Here is a 23,151-nt window from a genome sequence, read left to right as displayed (position 1 = left end):
CCGTCTCAAAAAAAAAAAAAAAAAAAATATTTATACATTAAATTATGATAAAATATTGAATGGAATATTTTAAAATTCATCTTAGAGATCCTCCCTTATAGATAGGTAGAATTAAATCTCCCTCAAAAGAGGCATTATCCTAACTCCCAGTACCTCAGAATGTGACCTAATTTGGAAATTGTGTTGTTGCAGATACAATTAGTTTAATTAAGATTAGGTCATACTGGAGTAGGGTGGGTCCCTAATCCAAGAGGACTGGTGTTTTCATAAGAAGAGAGAAATTTGGACAGGGACGTGCACAGAGGTAAGATGATATAAAGACACACAGGGAGAAGACTTCCATGTGACATTGTGAGAGGGAGCAGAGACCCCTCTTAGGGGACTGCCAGTCTCCCCTAGCCCCCTAGCATGGAGTTAAAGAAAAATTTTGAGTTCCTTCTAGGGAGATTTCGGCATCTAGCTAGCCCTGCAACCAGCAATTTGAAAAGTAAATATAAATAATCCACTAATTTAAAAGGTAATAATAGCTTAAACAATATTCATTCAAGTAAGTTAGAGTCACAAGATGTTTGGTTCCTTATAGAAACTAAAGATAGCATCTCATATCCTTGAGTTGTTATTCAGAAATCTTGACCCTCACCAGATGAAAAATGCCAACCACTGTCATGTAGACCTCAGATAAGGCGGAACTAAGAAGTGAACGCTGAGTACTGTCCTTATTCTAAACTTCTTCCTTGAAAGCCTATGGAGAGTCATACCCAAAGGCTAGAACTTAACACTCCTTTCTTCTGACCCCAAGTTTTTAGACAAAATGTTGCTTCCTTAACCAACTGTAAATCAGAGTCTCAGAATCCACCTCTTTGTTAGCCTCTACTTAAAGATACTCCCACCTCCTTGGACCAAACCAATGTATAACCTCCATATATTGATTTATGATTTTGCCTGTTACTTCTCTTTTCCTGAAATGTACCCCCACCTTTCATAGTGTGCCCTTACTCATAAGCCATTGGGAAGTTTGGGTCTTAAGTGTGAGTTGCCTGATTCTCCTTGCTTGTCATCCAGCAGTAAATGGCTCACTTTCTCTCACTGAAAGTCCTGGTGTGTGTGTGTGTGTCTGCTTGTTTTGCACACTGGGTGAGCTGGCTCAAGTTTGGTTTAGTAACAATTGGAGGTAGATATTAGAATGATGATCTACAAGTCAAGGAATGCCACAGATTTCTGGCTGTCACCAGAAGCTAGGAGAGAGGCATGGAACAGATCTTCCCTCAGAGCCCTAAGAAGGAACCAACCCTGCCAGCTCTTTGATTTTGGACTTCCAGCCTCCACAATTGTAAGAGAATAAATTTATGTTCTTTTAAGTCATCTAGTTTGTGGCAGTTTGTTGGACTAGCCCTAGAAAACCAAGATGGATGGAAATCGATAGATGATAGATAGATAGATAGATAGATAGATAGATAGATAGATAGATAGATACATACATACATACATACATACATACATACATACATACATACATACATAGACAGACAGACAGACAAAGTTTCAAGGCTTAGGTCTAGTCATAAAATGAGGACTGAAGGAACCATCCATACCATCCACTGAAGTAATACAGTAGTCCCAAAGTGGTTAGTTGGACCACAAAAAATTGTCATTTTTGAAGGCTAAAAAATAAGTAAAAAATTGCATTAATAAAAGCAATTTTGTGAGCCTAATAGATTACAAAAATAATTCAAGTTTTCTGAACCCCCCCTTTTTTTCCTCAGGAGCAGATCCCTTGGCTGAATTATCTAAGAAAACATTTTCACTACATCACTTTTCCTCTATAAATAGATTCTTATGCTTCATTCATTTCCTTCAGACAAGGAAGTTTCAGTCTCCATGACCTATATGGAATGAAATGCTAGAGGCAACTGCTCTTTGAGGTTTTATCTGCTATTTCTCTCGTTTACACATCTCTGTGCATGATTTATCCTAGGAGACAATACTGGGGATTCTATCTAATTCACATTCAAAGCTGAGGTTTCTCCAGGGCATTTTCTCTCATTCCATTTGGTACAGCAGTAACTGTTTGACAACATCTGCCTTACAGCACCACTCTGCAGTCCCATCTGACACTTCATTCTCATTCACATGCTCTTCCTGCTTGTCTTCTGAGGGAGATGTTTTCACAACAGCGAGAAGACAATAAGGACGAACCAGAGCTGCACTTGCCCAATGTTAATATACATCATGAACCCAACAAATGGCTTCACTGACCTCTTACTCCAATTTATCCAAAGACTTTTGACATAAGCCAATGATCTTTAAACTAGCCTGTTGTCCTTGGGGATTGCTGAGCATTCACCTGTAATTTCTAAGTGTTGATTTCCTAGACTTTCATGTATCTCTTCCCTCTCAAAGTTTCCTCAACTATGAAAAACAAGTAGCCCTTCACACATTTTACTGACAATTTTTTAACCAACAAGAAATGGTATAAACAAGTCCTAAAACATCTTGCGTATGACTACTGCCAAAACATGCCATAGTCTTTCATAAAGAAGTAGATATTTAACAGGAAATTCCATTTCATAAAAGTTTTAATAATCCTTAGTTCAGATAGATTTTATGACTGTAGGAAACTAAATTAAGGGAAAATTCCAAATCTTATCCATCAAAAGATTTCTCTACATTCTGGAATAACTTAAATCATTGCCTACAACACACAGAAAATTCAGAATATAGAATTCATTAGTAGCAACTGCCATTCAAATTATTACCGACTTTCATTAAACTGTTTTTATTATTATGCTATGACTTTAAATTCTAACAGATTTTTTTAAATGTCATTCTATTTCTATTTAGCTGAAAACCTTGTACTATTATGCTCTTCATTATACAAGATTCTACAATTTCCCTGTGCCAGACAATACATAAACAGCTGGTAATTTTGAGCTGCCTTGAGGAATAAAAATTCCTTGGCCTAAAAATGTATCTGATTTAAAAATTTATGATACTTCTCAGCATACTTTACAACTGAGTTTTCATATATATATATATATATATATACACACATTTTCATATATATATACATTTCACATATTTGTTCACATGAAATTTGAAAAGGAATGTACTATAAAAGAATATCTTGTCTTTTTGTGGTTTTATGAGTAGAAACCGCATAAGAACACAAAATCAAAGCAGGGCATTAAAATGGCAAAATACTCTCTGAGGGTGTTGGCATTTATATTTTGAACTCCTATCTACTGTGTTTCTTACTCATTAGAGATAAGCCTAAGTCACTTTTGCTTCTCAACTTACCTATGAATGTAGGGCAAAAGAAGCAATCACCAAATAAAAACCTTCCTTTTCCAAGTACAAACTTCCAGATGAGCAGGTTCAGTCCCAGAAAAATTAACATTTGTTCAATTATACTCTACTGAAGCAAGTGCAACATTTGAAAATCAAGGCAAATTAGAATCTGATGACTCCTTTAACAAATACATTTGTGCTTTATTTCAAATTCTTTTCAATAGGAAGCTTTTCTAATATTAAAAAGTTGTTTTAATATTTAAATATTGAAATTATTATATAGTGTGTGTATATGTGTGTGTGTGTGTGTGTATATATATATATATCCAAGAACATACCTGATATACAAAATAAGCTCTACCTGCCAATTCTAAATGTTTTTCCTTGACAAACTTCTCCCCACAACCACATCTAATGTGAGATCCAGTTGCTTTCAAAGACTCATGCAATTTCCACCAGACAACAACATATTTGGGTTGCCCTCCCATAATCAAGAGTCAAACGAGTCATTTGCACATCACAGCTCTCTGGCCCCTTTGTTCTTCAAATCAGGTTCTTGCCTTCTCCAGGTCACAGGCCCCTTAGAGATGCTATTATATAATGAAATAAACTTACTGTTTTCTTTAACACTTTGAGAGCATAAGGCTTCTGGGTCCCCTTCTGTTTGCATCTGTACACAATGGATGTAGCACCCCTTGAGGGGGAAAAAGACAAAAAGAAAATGTTATGCTTTGGACATGAATTAAAGAGGAAAGCTTGAAAATAAGTGTCTCTTGCAATAACCCACATAACTGACAAGTGCTTATTATAAGTTCTATTATAGGACCAGCCCCAGCTGTCAACAGTACTTTTTTTTAATCACAATTGAATATAGTTTGCTCAGAAAATTCTAGGTTTTCTAGCTTGCTCTTTTCCTTCTGCCTTATTGCTATACAAGTAACATACCTAGGGCTACTGCATTGAGAAGGCTCTGAAATAAATTAGGTCTTCAGATGAATGTTGTTTTTGAAGGAAACCCACCCAATTTCAGAATCCCAGAGCTTGCCTAAAGGTACATGTCTGGAATAAAACAAACCATATGACTTCAGGGAGAGGGTTTAAGTTTAGCACTCTATATAGTCTGCACTTTCACAATGTGGCAAGGGAGCTGGGACATCCCTCCTACTTTTTAATGTGTAGAGGAGATGGAAATATGTAAAGTAGATGGTAAGAATACACTCAATAACTATTTTCATATATGTACAGGGTTATTAATAAGAAAGCATTAAAAAGCAGGACAATGTGGTCCAAATGCTCCAAACACCACATGAGAAGTAAAAGAGTAAAAGAGAGATAAAAGAGAAATATAGACTAAACAGGCTTACACTTCAACTTCAGAAAGAGAACTTCTAGAAACAGCTTAAGATCAGTATACTTGTCAGACTTTGAAGATTAGGACAAAGGACCTCTTATAATATACTCAGTCCCATGGTCCTGAAATTCCAAGTGAGCACAAAGAATTATAAAAATAAAACACATTTCCAGCTATCTAAAGGTGACAAATTTTTAACAGAGCCAACAGAAGTCAAAGACTGGTGTGTTGTAAATGCAAATAGTTAAAAATATTAACATTTATTTTTAAAACCTTGGTAAGGTATGACATATACACAAAGTAATAAAGCATTTAAGAAATAGAATAAATGAAAGTAATATAAAATTGATTTCCTTATTTTAAATTGCTTTAAAAGGTAACTAAGGCAAAAATATCAAAATTTTAAAAAGTTAAAAATGCATTGTTTTCTAGCATGTGTAAAAATAAAATGTATGACAACACCACCACAAATGATGGAAGGAAGAAACTGGGAAATACTGTTATTAAATCCTTATACTACATGTCTGGTAGTCTAATATTATTTAAATATAGACTGATCAAAGACGCATATTATGTAACCTAGGGCAATGACAAAAATAATTCTTTAATAGAAAAATCAATAATAATTAAATAATGGAGCTAAAATGAAATATTCAAGAATGGATTGCAAAGGAGCAAAATCAAAATAATAGATTTAAAAAATAAAACAGCTAACAATGTGGTGGTTTTTATTCTAATCATAAATTACATTAAATGTAAACCTTATAAACTGCTAATTAAAACTTAAAGAGCAGATTGGATCAAAAAAATCAAGACCAAACTGTATGCTGTGTACACAGTGTATTGAAGTTTCCAAGTGTATTTATGGATTTTTTTATTTCTCCTTTTAGTTTTATAAGATTTTCTTTCATGTATTTTGAAACCCTGTTGTTAGGTGTACACATATTTATATTTATTTTGTTTTGCATAGTTGACCCCTTCATAATTAATGTCCCCCTTTATCCTTTTGCTAAAATTTACTCAGTCTGATATTAATAAGCTTTCTTATGGTGGGTTTGTGTAGTATCTCTTTTGCCAGGTTTGCACCAACCTAATATATCATTTTATTTATTTTATTTTATTTATGCCTATATATTTTATTTTATTTTATTTATGCCTATATATTTAAAATATAAATACACTGTCTCAGCACTTGATAGGAAAAACAGACAAAGTCTCATCAAGGATTACAGAACAATAGAACAGCCCTACCAACTAAATTATACTAAGTGACATTTGGAAAAAAAACTCTACACCTAAACATCAGAATACATATTCTCTTCAAACTTGTAGGACTCACACACTTCATTCACAGTCTTACTACAAAACTACAGTAATCGAGAGAGTGGTGTTGAAGAAAGAATAGACATGAATACAAATGAAATGTCTTTTGCATGTGTTTTATATAGGTAGACAAAGTTGCAAATGAAATAAAGAACAGTTGTCATATTTGAGATAAGGCATTGGATTAGGGTAGAGGTGAAGGAAAATAATAAAGTGATTAAGAACACAGCTCCAACAATTACTAGCTACATGACAACATGCAAGTTACATGACCTCTTTGTGCCCTCAGTGTTCCCATCTGTAAAACGGAAAAAATAACAGTACCTATCTCATGAATTGTTGTAGAGCAAATGTGTTAATCTATTTAAAGCATTTAGAGTGATGTTCAGCACAGTAAGGCCTATAAAAGCATTTACACTAATCGTTATATACTTCTATATTTTTATAATTTTTACAATAATATACTCATATTCTTCATGTAATTCCTTGTGTATTCCTAGTGTAATTTTATTTTTATTTTTACTTTTTTTTAAAAAAGGATACAAAAATAGTCCTACACATATATGACGGATTAGTTTCTGACAAAGGTAAAAAGGCAATTTGGTGACAAAAAAAGATAGCTTTTCTAAAAACTAGTGCTTGAATGACCAGATATCCATATGCAAAAATATAAAAACAAAATTTATCCATACCTCACACCTTATATTAAAAAAATTACTCAAAATGGATCACAGAGAGAAATGCAAAACCAGGAACTATAAAATTTCTTTTAAAAAACAGAAAAAAAGGATTGTGATCTTTAGTTAGGCAATGATTTCTTAGATACAAAACCAAAAATACAATAAATGAAAGAACAAGTAAATAAACTGAACTTCACTTAAGAATATTTTCACTGCTTTTTGAAAATGCAGGAGAAAATATTTATGAATCACATATCTTAAAAGGACTTCTATCTAGAATATATAAAGAACTCTCAAAACTCGATAAGAAAATAACACATTAAAAATGGGCAAAATATGGGAACACATACAACCAATAGTACAGAAATGTAAAGGGTCTTAAGAGACTAGAATGAACAAATACACATCAACAAATTGGATGACCTAGAAGAAATGAATACATTCCTAGATACATACAACCTACCAAGACTGAATAATGAAGAAATAGAAAATCTGAACAGACCAATAATGAGTAAAAAGATTGAAATCGTAATAGTTTCCCATCAAAAAAAGAAAAGAAAACAAAAGAAAAAAAGGAAGGCTGGCCCTAAAGGCTTCACTGTTGAATTTTATCAAACATTTAAAAACCTAATACCAATCCTTCTCAAACTCTTTCAAAAACTGAAGAGGAGGGAATACTTTCAAACAAATTTTATGAGGCCACCATTACCCTGATATCAAAGCAAGACAAGACCACTATAAGAAAAGAAAATATCCCTGATGAACATAGATACAAAAATCCTCACCAAAATACTAGCAAACTGAACTCAACAGCACATTGAAAGGCTCATTCACCGTGGTCAAGTGATATTTCTCCTTGGGATGCAAAAGTAATCCCAATATTCCCAATGAATACAATATTCAAATCATTAATTGTGATATACCACACTAATGAAACGAAAGGCAAATCACATGATCATCTCAATAGATGCAGAAAAAGTATTTGACAAAATTTAACATCTATTAATGATAAAAATCTCTAAAAAATTACATATCATATAGAAAGAACGTATCTCAACACAATAAAGGCCATATACGATAATTCCACAGCTAATATGCTCAATGGTAAAAAGTTGAAAGCTGTTCCTCCAAAATCATGAACAAAACATGGATTCTCATTCTCAATAGAAACCCTAGCCAGAGCAATTAGGCAAGGCAAAGAAATAAAAGGAATCTGAATCAAAAAGGAGTAAGTTAAACTGTCCCTATTTTCAGGTGATATGATTATATACACAAAAAACCTTGAAGACTTCACCCAAATACAGTTAGAAATAATAAATGAATTCAGTAAATTTGCAGGATACAAAATCAACATTAAAAAATCAGTTGGGCTTCTATTTACAGATAACAAGCTGTCCAAAAAAGAAATCAAGAAAATAATTCCATTTACAATAGATAGAGATATAAAATACTTAGAAATAAATTTAAACAAAGAAGTGAAAGATCTGTATACTGAAAACTATAAACATTCATAAAAGAAATTGAAGAAGACACAAATAAATGAAAAGATATCCTGTGTTCATGAATTGAAAGAATCAATATTGTTAAAATGTCCATATTACCCAAAGCAATCTACAGATTCAATATAATCCCTATCAAAATTCCAATAACATTGTTCACACAAATAAAAAAAATTCCAAAATTCCTGTGGAATCACAAACAACCCCAAATAGTCAAAGTAATCTTGAGCAAAAAGAACAAAGATATAGGCCGCACGCGGTGGCTCACGCCTGTAATCCCAGCACTTTGGGAGGCCGAGGTGGGCGGATCACAAGGTCAGGAGATCGAGACCATCCTGACCAACATGGTGAAACCCCGTCTCTACTAAAATTACAAAAATTAGCCGGGTGTAATAGCGGCACCTGTAGTTCCAGCTACTCGGGAGGCTGAGGCAGGAGAATGGCGGGAACCCGGGAGGCGGAACTTGAAGTGAGCCGAGATCGCGCCACTTCACTCCAGCCTGGGTGACAGAGCCAGACTCCGTCTCAAAAAAATAAATAAATAAAAATAAAAGAAAAAAAGAACAAAGATAGAAACATCGCACTACCTGATTTCAAAATCTACAAAGCTAGTAATCAAATGGCATGGTACTGGCATAACAATAAACACATAGAGCAATGGAACAAATAGCGATCCCTGAAATAAATCCACACATTTATGGCCAATTGGTTTTTGACAAAGATGCCAAGAACACATAATGTGGAAGGAATATTTTCATCAATAAATGGTGCTAGGAAAACTGGACATCAACATGCAAAAGAATGAAATAAGACGCTTATCTCACACCATTTACAAAGATCAACTCAAAATGAATTAAATACAAATGTAATACCTGAAATTGTAAAACTACTACGTGAAAACATAGGAAGAAAGCTCTATAACACTGGTCTGGGAAAGAATTTTTTGGATATGACCTCAAAGGCACAGTTAACAAAAGCAAAAATAGACAACTGAAATTACATCAAACTAAAAAGCTCCTGTACAGCCAAGGAGACAATCAACAGAATAGACAACCTACAGAATGGGAGAAAATATGTTTAAACCATGAGTCTGATAAGGGGTTAATATCCAAAATATATAAGGAACTCAAACACCTCAATAGTAAGAAACTAAATAACTCTATTAAAACATGGGCAAAGCATATGGCTTAAAGCAATCTTAGAGTCCACACTATTCCTATCAAACTACTAACATCATTTTTCACAGAATTATAAAAAACTATTGTAAAATTCATATGCATTCAAAAAAGAGCCTGAATAGCCAAAGCAAAAAGAACAAAGCCAGAGGCATCACATTACTGGACTTCAAAATATGCTACAAGGATACAGTAACCAAAACAGCATACTACTGTTATAAAAACAGATACAATATGCCAATGGAACAGAATATAGAACCCAGAAATAAAGCCACACACCTACAGCCTTCAACAAATTTGACAAAAGCAAGCAATGGGAAAAGTTCTACTTATTCAATAAATGGTACTAGGATAGCTGGCTAGCTATATGGAGAAGAATGAAACTGGACCCTCCCTTTCACTATATACAAAAGTTAACTCAAAATGGATTAAAGATTTAGATGTAAGACCTCAAGCTATAAGAATCCTAGAAGAAAATCAAGGAACCATCTTTCTGGACATTGGCCTTGGCAAAGAATATTTGCCTATGTCCTCAAAAGAAGTTGCAATAAAACAAAAATTGACAAATGGGACCTAATTAAACTAAAGAGTTTCTGCACAGCAAAATGAAGTGTCTAAAGTATCAACAGAGTTAACAGACAACCTACAACCACCAGACACTTGGAGTGGAGAGACTGGGGAAATATGATGTTAGTCAAAGGATACAAATGTCTAATTAGCCAGGAGGAACAAATTCAAGAGCTCTTGATAATATAGCTAATAATAATGTATTGTATACTTGAAAATTACTGAGTAGTTCTTAAGTATTTACACCATTAAAAATGAGGTAATTCATATGTTAATTAGCTTGATTTAGTTGTTCCACAATGTATACATATTTTAGAACATCATATTTACACTATAAAAGTATATAATTGTTATTTCCAATGAAAAATGATTTGACCATATACTTCACCAAAGAAAATGTATGGCTGGCAAATAAGAACATGGAACGATGCTCAGCATCATTAGTCATTAGGGAAATGGAAACTAAAATTACATGAAGATGCAACTACACACTGTGAAAGTTGATTACACAAATTGGATTATCCTTTTCATACCCAACTAAAACAGTCTACAGGCAGCAGGGCAAGGCATTCGGGACACATAATATTGCTCCAAAAACGTAATTCTTTACAAGTCTGGCTGCTGAAACTGCCTGTTGTAACTAGAGACCAGTTTTCTTTGTAACTACTGCAACTTTAGTACTAATGTGGCCCACTGCTGTCACTCACTGATTAGAGCTTACCAGTTCCCTAGAACCTTGCTAATGCCAATGACCTTTCTCAAAAAGCAATATATAACATTTCTCCTTTTTATACAACCTCCAACCTCTTCGTTGTTCTTCTGACATATTGAAGACCACCTAGTCTGAATGTATGCCCTAAATTGCAATTCTTTCTTCTCAAATAAAACATTAAATTTAGAGATTTGTCTCTGTATTTTTATTGTGACTTCAACAACACTTATTTGAATGACCTAAAAAATAAAAATAAAAAAGGCTAGCAAGGATGCAAAACAATTGAAACTCTCACACATCACTGGTAAGAATACAAAATGGTACAGCCACTTTTGAAAACAGCTTGATAATGTTTTATAAAGTTAAGCGTATCATATGACTTATGTATGTCACTTCTAGGTATTTACTCAAGTAAGATCAAAACAATGTTCACTCACAAACTTGAACCTGAATTTTCACAGTAGCTTTATGAGTAATCACCAAAAGCTAGAAATTTCAATATTCCTCAACTGTGAAGTGGATTAACAATTTGTGATATATCCATATGGTGAAATTCTACCTAGAAATAAAAAAGGAATTAATGAGGGTACACAAAACAACTTGGTTGAATCTCATTTATAATATTCTCACAGGTTGGAGAGGGATTGACTACAAAGTAGTATAGGGGAATTTTTTTCACATGATAGAACTATTTTATATCTTGACTGTTATGGTGTTTACACAACTATATACAATTGTCAAAACAAGTAAAACTGCAATAAAATAGGTGAAATTTACTGTATAGAAATTATAGTTCAATGAAAATACAGTAAAAAAACTTTCTAAAAGAACTACATTGTTTAAAAATATTAAAAACCACATTATCAAAATGTAGCTTATAGCATTCAACCCATTCTATGTTCATTTAACAGTAATTGGTGAAATTTTAAAAAAAGAAAAAATATGAGAAAGATTTTCAAACAGAAGAAAACTAAAAATCTAATTTTCATTCTTATGGAAAATAAAATCAAAAAATTAATATTACTCAAAAATTCACATAAAAGAATATTAAATGGCATCCATTTCTTAATTTCCTCATCACATTCAATTAACCTATCAATAATTTCTATACATAAATCATTGTCATAGTAAAGCTTTTTAAGAAACAATTAACAAATATTTTGACTGATCAACTTCAGGAAACAAGTATACTAGAAACAAATTTTTAAAGGCAAGAAAGAGTAAGCTAAAAGAAAAAAACAGCCTAAACATATGTGGAAATAACAATTCAACAGTTTCTCAAAAACATAACCTATATTATTAATTGAAATTAAATAGTTGACTTAAGTATGTAAATGTAATCTTAGAAAGCAATCACATTTTCAGTATGTTCATATAAAAATAAAAACTATTTTGCCATAAAGCATATTAACAGTTAACTTTTAATACAGAAAGAACATCTTCTACAGTGTTGCATGTTCATTTCAAAATAGAATAAAAAGAGAACCACCACAAAACTGCTTGAGATTCAAAAGAAGCAAGGAGATTATAGATTAGAGGATATTATATTTATGGAGTCATTCAACTGAAAAAAATAAAAATAAAGCTTTACTGCTCATGTCTATCCATTTATAACATATTCTTTAGTAAAAAGACCAAAGAATTACAGAAATTATTCCAGTTATAATTTTTTCTGCCATGAATTTGATGAGAAATAAAACTTATACTCTGAGCCTGATTTCTACTACTTTCTTTTACATTAGTTTTCTTTAACAGGAATTCTACACAAATTATTTTTGAGCTCTAGTTTTGTCTAATATGGTTAGTTGTTTATTTAAAAAAAATTTAAAGGTGAAAAGTTAAAAACATAGACCACCATATTTTTCATTACACAAAGACAGAGCTGTCAAACCTGTTTGTAAAATCACATGCAGTATTTGTACATTATAACTGCAATACTATGTATAAACTACAATATGTGTACAAATATACAAAATATATACAAATACAAAATATATATTATATCCCCACACATTGTTCTGTAAAGCTATTAAGATAGCTGGCACCGTGTGCCAAACTTATGGATGTGGGGGGAGCTCCAGATATAATATTTATTTTCCTGAATATGTTTCAAGTATAAAGCCCATTGCTACCACATTTAGGACCATTAGTATAGAAAGGGGTTCTTCATCTGTCAGTTGACCTTAACATGCTCCTCACACCTATTTCCTTTCTTTTTCTCCCATAATCTCACCATTTTTCCTTCCTCTCTTCTTTCTTGCTTTAAAGAAAGATAAATTGGTTTAATTTTATTTTTTCCTCCAAAAAACAACACAGGAGTGTTGACATAACTGTTCACCCACTAGCTGAGAAAGATACCCAAATGAATTCAAAGGGCCAAGTATGGATCAAATCTGATTCAAAATGGAATTAGGAAGTCTGGGTTCACATTAATATTTTTAGGAATGAAGATGAGATTGCACAATGTTCAGACAATTTAGCATCAAGGGCATTCTCCTATTAAGGGAGGTTATAAATCAGAAATTGTCTCTTCTATAAGAGGACATAGTGGGATGTTTGTGATTATTTGAGGGAAGCATTAAAGTGTGACTTCCCTTGCCAACAAGTCTACAATGTGCTATTTGCAAATGCAAGCGAACTTCAGATATGGAATCTCTTATCTCATAGAAGTCTGGAAGTACTGCTGACTACTCTGTTTCTCGGCTTCAGCTGGATCTCTGCAATGATATGCTTCACGGCCATGTAAAAGTGACTTTGCTGAGGTTATTAGGTCATGTAAGCTATTAAAGAGTTTCACTTTTTTTTTTTTTAACGGGAGGTGTCTTGAGATGAAATCAAAAAATCTTGTTATCTTTTTCTAATGTTGAAGATGCTTGGTTATAAAATGTAGTTATGTCAAAATATTAATCATTTTTTAACATTTCAATAGATTTAATTTTATTCTTTTGTTTTTTTGCATTTGATTTTTAAAGTTTTTGTTTTCAATGTATGTGCTTACTAGAAAGATCCTCTTAATGCTCATTAGGAAAAAGGTTTGAAAGCAAAGCTGTGATTTAAAAGAAGTGTCAATCATAGGTTGAAAATATAAGGTGTGCAACTCTACATATCATCATATTTCTCTTACATGATTGACTTGCTATTATTCTTTTCACTGACTTTTAGGTTACATGAATTATTAAAGAAAACTGGTTATAACCTCAAAATTGATTCTTCTTAGTGGTGAAAGTGTGTCATATTAAAGAGCAGGAACCTAAAAAAGTCAAAATCTGCAAGCATTTAATATCAGCATACATCTTGGCCCATTCTTGGGACAGCTTTTCATTGTTTCAGTCTCTATCTCTGTCAGCCTGCAACTCATCAATGCTCTTCAACACTAGAATGCTTCAGGATGTTTTTTGGTCACCAAGAGGGAAAAAAATCTGAACCTTAAAATCAACAAAGAACAGGAGGAAAGCTACTTAATTGATTTAATTAGTGATTTGACATTTTCAGTCTACAATGTGAAGAATGGCTAACCTTTAGAATTTAGAAGTTGCCATTAGATCTGGAGCTTTCCCAAATCAGTCAAATATTACACTCCTAAAACAAATCTCAAGTATATCATGTCAAGGAATGATACTAAACTCCAGATGTTAAGAAAAGGCCAAGCCCAAGGTTTTGATAAGCTTGGCATCAGTCTGTCCATAACTGCGCTCTTTCTTATCGAGTTCACTGACTTGCTTAACCCTGCAGACAGCAAGGGTAAGTACCTCACTTCAGTCTTCTCAAGTCCTCCTACTTGATGCCTTACATCCACTCTTCTGGCTGTCTCCCAGATAGAGTCCTCATTTGTTGTTTCAGCCTCATGTCAGCTTATTCTACAGCCACTGTCTTACAGGTATCATTCCTGACCCATACACCGTTTTTCAAGACCTTACATTGGCAACTATTAACTCTTCAACTCTGATCAACTCAAACTATGAATTTTTATATTCTCTACTTTGTGGCTCCAGTTTCTCAAAACCTTGCTTGCCTGCTAAACGATTTCCTTAAGTTGTTGTCTAACAGCACCCAGTTGTGACTTTGGCCCTAGTGCTTGGATCTCCATAAGCACTGGTTTAAATATGGCTCCTCTTATTTCAGACATTCAATAAAACTCCTGCCTTAAGATAAAGTAAAAGCTTAAGAAGCTCTGGAATCCAAATGCTGAATTTTAGCTATGACAAGGTAAAGCAGAAACAGCCTGATAGCTTAAGTATTGGTTCTCAATCACAAAGTGATACATCAATAACAATAAAACTATGGAATAAAGGGTCTTAATAACTCTTACCAATTTTCTTTGCCTCAAAATATTTTATGCATCATATTGTTAGCTATTAGTATCAACTAATCAAACATCTTGTGAAAAGTTTATTTTCCTTATTATTCTGTGAGTGGGTGTGTGCACGTGTATGCAGCACACAGAACTGAATTTTTGATCAACCATTTAATGTTATAATACACGAATGAAGACAGCTATTGTTCTTTTTTTAACTTTTATCCTCCATTCCCAGTCCTGTTTGCTTCTATTCCATACCATCTACTATGTTTAATGTGTATCTACACAATTCCATCTCTATACCTTCAATTATGCTTATTAATATTAATAAGCAATATATACCACTGTTTTTATATACTATTTAGATTTTATAGAAGTGTTACTATACCATATATCTTAGTCCTCAGTTGGCATTTTTTCACTGAACATGATGTTCTTGAGATCTATTATTGCTGATTAACACAGTTCTTAGTAAGTCCTCTTAATTGCTGCCACTCAACAAATATACCACATTTTATTTGCTCAGTATGACTTCAATGGACACTTTGGTTTTTAACTACTTCAAGCCAAAATTTAATGAATCTTCTTTCCTCTAAGTTTTTCCACAATGTAGTTTTAATTTTCTAGTGAGCCTGCAATTTTTCCTGCTGTCTATGGGAAATCATTTTAATTAGGAAGTAAAAGCACCAATGTTGTAATCCCTGAAGTCAGGCATACCACCAAAATGCACTAGACCAGCAGCTCACAGAAATCTCACCCTACATCTTTATGCTTGCATTCTCAAATAGAATCAAGGATACAATGTAATTAATTTTGAAGTACTAGAAAAGTTATTTCATTGTAGCGAGCACTGTCCTTAAGGCTGAAGAATTGTAAGAAAAGGATGCTTAAATTGCCTGGATGTGAGCAATATTTACTTGTATATTTAAAAGCAGCAGAAATCACTGTTCATTTTTAAAATCGAGTTAAATTTCATTAAGTGAAAATTTATTAGGCACTGTGCTAGGCACTTTATGGGATTATAAGGATGGTTCTGGCCCCTAATGAACTTAAAACATAATATGAAAATAAGAAAAAAACCTATAAATAAATATATAATTTTCTAAGTAGGTTAAATACTAAGATCAAAACTATGGAACTTTGGGTAGCACAAATTTATAATTTATTGTCAAGCCTGTATGTTTTTGAGATTAGGAGTAATTGATTATGTCAAAACCATATACATAAATCAGGACTATCCTTGGCAAACAGAGATCTGTAGTCTCCCTATTACTGGGACTAAAAAGGAGGGAGAAAACTCTTAAATTCTCTTAAATTCCTCTTGTAGGAGGGCGAATTTAAGTGGGTCTTCAAGGTGGATAGGGACTAACAAAGGCAATAGACTGGCAGGTGTTCTACAGAAATGATCTTACTCAAGCCTCAATGTTCAACTTCTGGAAAAACTGTCAAATAGTTTTTCAATGTGGTTGTACCATTTTCATTCCCACAAGCAGGGTATGAGAGTTCTAGTTGCTCCACATCTTCATCAACAGTTGGAAATGTCAATTATTTTAGTTTTTGCTATTTTAGTGGGTATGAGGTGATGTTCTATTGTGGTTTTAATTTACATTTCCATGAATAATGATGTTGAGTACTCTTGCAGGGACTTATATGTAATTCATTCATCTTTTGTGAAGCATTTTGGTCTTTTGCCCATTTAAAAAATATGACTTTGTTTTTATTATTTTTACAAGTTTTTAAAAAATTCCAGACACAAGATTATTCGTTATAAATATGTAAAGTAAAATTTCTCCCAGTCAATAGTTTGCTTTGTTACTGTTCTTAATGGTGTCTTTTGATCATCATAATCTTTAAATTTTTAGATCTAATTTATCAGTTCTTTTATAGTGAGTGCTTTTTGTGTTCTAAGAAATCATTGCTCATCCTCAAGTCATAAAGATATTATCCTAGTTTTCTTCTAGTAGTTTTCTAGTTTTAACTTTTATGTTTATGTATATGACATATCTTGAATTATTTTTTGTTTGTGGTATAAGGCATGTATCAAGGTATATTTGTTCCATGTATTTATGTAGTTGTTACAGCACCTTTAAATGAAAAGATTTTCTTTCCCCATTGCACTGCCTCAGTACTTTTGCCAAAAATCCACTGACTATTGATCTATGGATCTGTGTCTGGACTCTATTCTCTCTATTGTTATGCCAATGCCTCACTACTCTGATTTCTGTAGTTTTACAGTACAGTTATCTATGGGGGATTGGTGTTCCCAGATCCACTGTTGACAACAAACTCCATGGATGCTCAAATCCCTTACACAAAATGGTCTAGTATTAGCATATAATCTATGCACATTTTCCTTTACACTTTAAATCATCTCTAGATTACTTATAATTGTAATTTGGGGTATTCTGGTTATTTTACTTTTCCTTGTAACATTTAGAATCAACTCATTGATGTTTACCAAAAAACAACAACAACAACAAAACAAAAAAACAAAGATCCTACTAGGATATTCATTAGGATTGTATTGAATCTATAGATCAATTTGGAGAAAACTGACATCTTAATATTGAGTCCTCCAATCCATTTACATTGTATATCACGCCATTTAGGTTTCCTCTGATTTCTCAGCAATATTTTGAAGTTTTCCCAGTAAATGTCTTTTATGTCTTTTGTTAAAGTTACTGTTCATTGCTTTTTATTTCCTGACGTAATTGTAATAATATTTTAGAATTTTCTTTTATGGGTGTTTGCTTCTAATATATATAAATACAATTTATTTTTGTATGGTGACATTTATCTTACAACCTTGCCAAATTAACTTATTAGTCTACTAGAGTTTTTTATTTGTTTGTTTGTTTTGTGGGGGGTGGGTAGAATCCTGAGGATTTCTACCAAAAAAATAGCTTTTATCTGAATAGTTTTGCTTCACATTTTGCCTTTTTCTTGTCCAACTGCACTAGCTTGGACCTCAAATATAATATTCTATTTAAGAGTGGGAGCAGATATCCTTGCCTTATTCCTGATCTTAAGGTGAAAGCATTCAGTTTTTCATCACTAAAGATTACATTAGCTATAGTTTTTTCATAGATGTAGTTTGCCAAATTAAGAAAGTTCCCTTTCTTTCTTACTTTGCTGAGAGGTTTATTTTTCTTTTTTAATTATGAATGGACAGTGAATGTTGTCAAATACTTAATCTACCTTTATTGAGATGACTGTATGGTTTTTTTCTCATTAATATCTAAATGTGGCTACTTCCACTAATCAAGTAGCTAATGTTAAGCTCACATTATCCTTGAGATAATCCCCACTTGCTGATGATGTATTATTTATATTTCTGGGTTCTATTTGCTAATAATTATAAAACGACTTTTACACTCACGAAAAATTAAAATCATGAGGGACAAATCTATAATTTTATTTTCTCTTAAATATTTATAAAATAATGTGGTATTAGTGTTATGCTGCTCTCATAAAAAATCGGAAGATTTTTTTAAATTTTCTGCAAAAGTCTGTGCAATATTGGCATGATTTACTTCTTAAGGCTTTTGTAGAATTCACCAGTGAAAATATCTGGGCTCTGGAGTCTTCTTTTGAGGAAGACTTTTAATAGAAAATATATTTACTTAACAGATGTAAGGTTATTTCTATTTTTATTTCCCATGTCACTTTTGGAAGGCTGAATTATTTTAGAAAATTTTTCATTTAATTTGTTGAATGTATTAGCCCAAAATTGTTATTTGTTCATAATATCTTTTCAGTATCTATAGGGTTTATAGAGATATTCCCTTTTATTCCTAATATTGGACTTTGGTTTTTCTGCTTGTTTTCTTCACCAGTCTTGCTAGAGGTTTGTAAATTTCATTAATCATGTCAAAGGGCCAACCTTTAGCATTTTAAATTTTTCCCATTATTTGCTTTCAATTTTATTGACTTCTACATTATCTTTTTCCCTCTTTTCTACTTTCTTTAAAATTGAATTGCATCTCTCTTCTTTTATATTTATTTGGCTTCTTAATGTAGAAATGTAGTTCATTAATTGTAAATCTTTTTAAAAAACACTCAATGCTAAAATTTTCCTTTAAACACTACTTTAGCTGTATCCCACAAATTTTGATACGTTGTATTTGAATTACCATTTAGTTGAAAATATTTACCAGATCTCCTTTAATTATTTTCTTTATCCCATGGCTTTATCCCGTGGTTCGCTCATCAGAGTGAACAGGCAATCTACAGAACAGGAGAACATTTTTGCAATCTATCCATCTAACAAAGGTCTAATATACAGAATCTACAAGGAACTTAAACAAATTTACAAGAAAATAAAACAACCCCATCAAAAAGTGGGCAAAGGATATGAATAGATGTTTCTCAAAAGAAGACATTTATGTGGCCAAGAAACAGGAAAAAAAGCTCATCATCACCGGTCATTAGAGAAATGCAAATCAAAACCACAATGAGACACCATCTCATGCCAGTTAGAATGGTGATTACTAAAAAGTCAGGAAAATGGCGATTATAAAAAAGACAGATGCTAGCGAGGCTGTGGAGAAATAGGAACACTTTTACACTGCTGATGAGAGTGTAAATTAGTTCAACCATTGTGGAAGACACTGTGGCAATTCCTCAAGGATCTAGAACCAGAAATACCATTTGACCCAGCAATCCTATTACTCGGTATTATGCCCAGAGGATTATAAATAACTCTGCTATAAAGACACATGCACATGTATGTTTACTGCAGGACTATTTAAAATAGCAAAGACTTGGAACCAACCCAAATGCCCATCAGTGATAGACTGGATAAAGAAAATGTGGCATACACACACACACACACACACACACACACACATACATATATACCACGGAATACAACACAGTAATAAAAAAAGGATGAGTTCATGCCCTTTGCAGGGACATGGATGAAGCTGGAAGCTATCATTCTCAGCAAACTAACACAGGAACAGAAAACCGAACACCACATGTTCTCACTCATAAGTGGGAGTTGAATAATGAGAACACAAAGACACAGGGAGGGGAACATCACACACCAGGGCCTGCTCGGGGGTTGGGGGAAGGGAAGGGAGAGCATTAGGCAAATATCTAATGCACACGGGGCTTAAAACCTAGATGACGGGTTGAGAGGTGCAGCACACCACCATGGCACATGCATACCTGTGTAACAAACCTGCATATTCTGCACATGAATCCCAGAACTCAAAGTAAGATAAGAAAAAAAAATACCAACTATAAAGTGGGAAATTTTAGAGATGTGTATTATGTTTCAATATATGATCTATTTTGAAGAACTGCTTATGTGTTCTCAAAAAGGATTATATTTTACAGTTACTTAATATGATGTTCTGTAGTGTCAATTAAGTCAAGGTGATTGGTAATATTCAAATCATGTATATTCTTTATTTTTTGTTCACTTGTTCTAACAATTTTTGAGAGAGCCATGTTAAAATCTCTAGCTTTGCGAATCTATTTCTCTCTTCTTCAGTTTTTGCCTTATCTGTTACTAGTTGCACATACATTTAGAATTATGACTTTCTGATGTATTAAACTAGTTAAATCATTATGAAATGCCCCTTCATTTCTGGCAATGCATTTTTAATTGAAGTTTGTTTTACATCATACTAAAAATAGCATGAACTACTTTATCATCAGTTAAATATAAAAAACAACTTTCTTATATTTAGAATTTGAGTATTTCTTTTAATATTCTTTTATTTTCATTCTATTTGTCTTTATATTTAAAGTGCATCTCCTATAGATAATATTGAAACTTCTTTCAATGTATCAATTTCTGCCTTTGGAGTATTTAGTTCATTTATATTTAATATTATTTGTGATATAAATAGATTTAAGTCATCCTTATTATCTTACAAAATGGTTTCATTTGTTCTACTTTCCTGCTATCATTTGGATTATTTTATTATTTTTGAATCTTCTACCTTATCGATTCTCTTAGTCTTTAAGGGATATCTTATTATTTTGTTAGTGGTTTTCCTCAAGATTATAGTATATATCTTATCTTACTTTTCTCAGTTTACACTGTAAAATATAAACATCTCAAAACAGTAATTCCATTTAACCACCTCCTCTTCCTTTCCTATCTTTTGGACTGTTATTATCCTATATTTTACTGCAGTGACTTGATTTTGCTTTAAATGATCAATTGTCTTAAAAGATACTAAGGGCAGAATAAAAATGTGTCTCTAATATTGCCTATATTCTATTTCCCATGCTCTTCATTGATTTCTATAAATCTGAACTTATATTTAGTGTTATTTTCCTTCAAATTAAAAAGTTTGTTTGGCATTACTTGTGGTTCATGTGCTGACAATAGATTCTCTCAGTTTTCATTTATTTTTAAATGTCTATTTTAGTCTCATTTTGAGACATATTTTAATGAGATATACAATCTGGGAAGACAGGTTTTTATTTTATTTTTTCTCTGGAACTTTGAAGGTGTTGTTCTATTGTCTTCTGGTCTCCATTTTTTTTTTTCAAATGGGAAATTAGCCATCATTCATATTCACTGTTCTCTTATATACAGACGCTCCTTGACTTATAATAGGGTCCCAATAAACCCACTGTATATCAAAAATATCATAAGTGGAAAATGCATTTAATGCTGGCAACACAGCCAATGGTCCTCAATTTACAAGTGGTTTGACTTGTGATTTTTTGATTTTACAATAGTGCTAACATGATACACATTTAGTAGAAATCATCAATTTGCTATGGGATTTTGCTCTGATAAACCCATCACAAAGTAAAAAAATCATAAGTATAGGACTGTCTGTATATCATATCTTTGTTTCATGGTTCCTTTTAAGATTTTCTCTTTATCTTTGGATTCTGGCTTTTGAGGATATACTTTCCTTTGGTTCTCTTTGCATTTACCATGTTTGCTATTCAAAAAGCTTCTTGAATCTATAATGTTCTTTATCAACTTTGGAAAATGTTTTCCTATTATATCTGTAAACATTTATTTCTGCCAATTTATCTCTCCCCACTCCCTCTGAGACATATATTCCATTTATGATAGCCTTCTTAATACTTTCCCACAAGTCGTTAAGACTGTTCCTTTTTACCAACTGGCTTTTCTCCTTATGCTTCAGATTGGATAATTTCTACTGATTTGTCTTCAAGTTCACTGACAATTTCTTCTGCAGCCTTTAATCCATTCTTAAGCTTACTCATTGTAAATTTCACATAATGTACTTTTCAATTCTAAAATTCTCATTAGGCTCTTTCACATAGTTTCCATTTCTGTGCTGAAATATTCTCTGTGTTTATTTACTATGCCCATATTTTGCTTCATGTTCTTGAATATATTAATAATTACAACAGTTGTTTTATAGTCTTTATCTGCTAATCCCAACATCTGAATTATTTCCAAGTCTATTTTATTGACTCCCCTTACACCCACCCCACCCTGATTCTACATCACAATTTCTTGCTTCTTTGAATGTCTAGTAATTTCTTAAATTGTGTGATAGACATTTTTAAATGATACACACTAAGGAGTCCAGATTATGTTATCTACTTTTAAGCAGAGATGACCTTTTTTTTAGTAGCAGGCAGTTACATTGCTGATAAATCCTTTTGATCCTATCAAGTTTGGTTTAATTTATTAGGATAAAACTGTTTGAATTTTGATATTGATTCTGTGTCATGGTCCTTGCTCTCTAGGATGTGATCCTTCTTATTTAAGTATGATTGTTTTGAGGTCTCAAACAAATACCCCAGGTGCTCAGCAATGTTTCTACACCCTGGCCTAGCCAGAGATCTAATGTCTTCCGGTTGTACATGCCTACCTATCCTCAGAGATCTCGGCTACCTCTCAGCTTCTCCACAGTTGTTTCTGCTTCGCCTCAAAAAATCTCATCATTCATTGTCCCAGTTAGAGAATCCAGGTGAATATGATACTCACCTGTGTTTCCCTTCTCTCAATGATCACAACCCTTTGTTGCCCATTTCTCAATGCCTGAAAACAACTGTCTTATAACTATAGTCCAGGTTGTTTATAGAAGAAGGGCAAGTGTAGTACCTTTGATTCTCACAAGCAGAAGTCTTCCCTCATAGTCTTAATTTTTATCACCTTATTGAATTTGATTCAGACATGATTGTTACAGAAGAGAAAATAATATGTTTATTCATTATGCATTTATTAAGAGTAAATTGCAAATGTTGACAAAACTTGTGACTGAAGGAGATTAACAAATGATAAATCTATTTAAGGGCAGAATT

At 32.7% G+C, this 23,151-nt stretch overlaps 1 protein-coding gene across 1 annotated transcript in view; it reads right to left on the bottom strand.

The window, feature by feature from the left end:
* CAMK4 (calcium/calmodulin-dependent protein kinase IV) overlaps positions 1–23,151 on the bottom strand; it is a 273,484-nt gene that overhangs the window by 146,515 nt on the left and 103,818 nt on the right. The window contains exon 2 of the mRNA XM_011958288.1: positions 3,904–3,982. Within this exon, the coding sequence (XP_011813678.1) occupies positions 3,904–3,982 (79 nt within the window). The remainder of the gene's footprint in view (positions 1–3,903; positions 3,983–23,151) is intronic.

This window comes from Colobus angolensis, unplaced genomic scaffold, assembly GCF_000951035.1.
Source record: "Colobus angolensis palliatus isolate OR3802 unplaced genomic scaffold, Cang.pa_1.0 Scaffold465, whole genome shotgun sequence".
Lineage (NCBI taxonomy): Eukaryota > Metazoa > Chordata > Mammalia > Primates > Cercopithecidae > Colobus > Colobus angolensis.
This window is presented reverse-complemented; position numbering and strand designations above follow the sequence as displayed.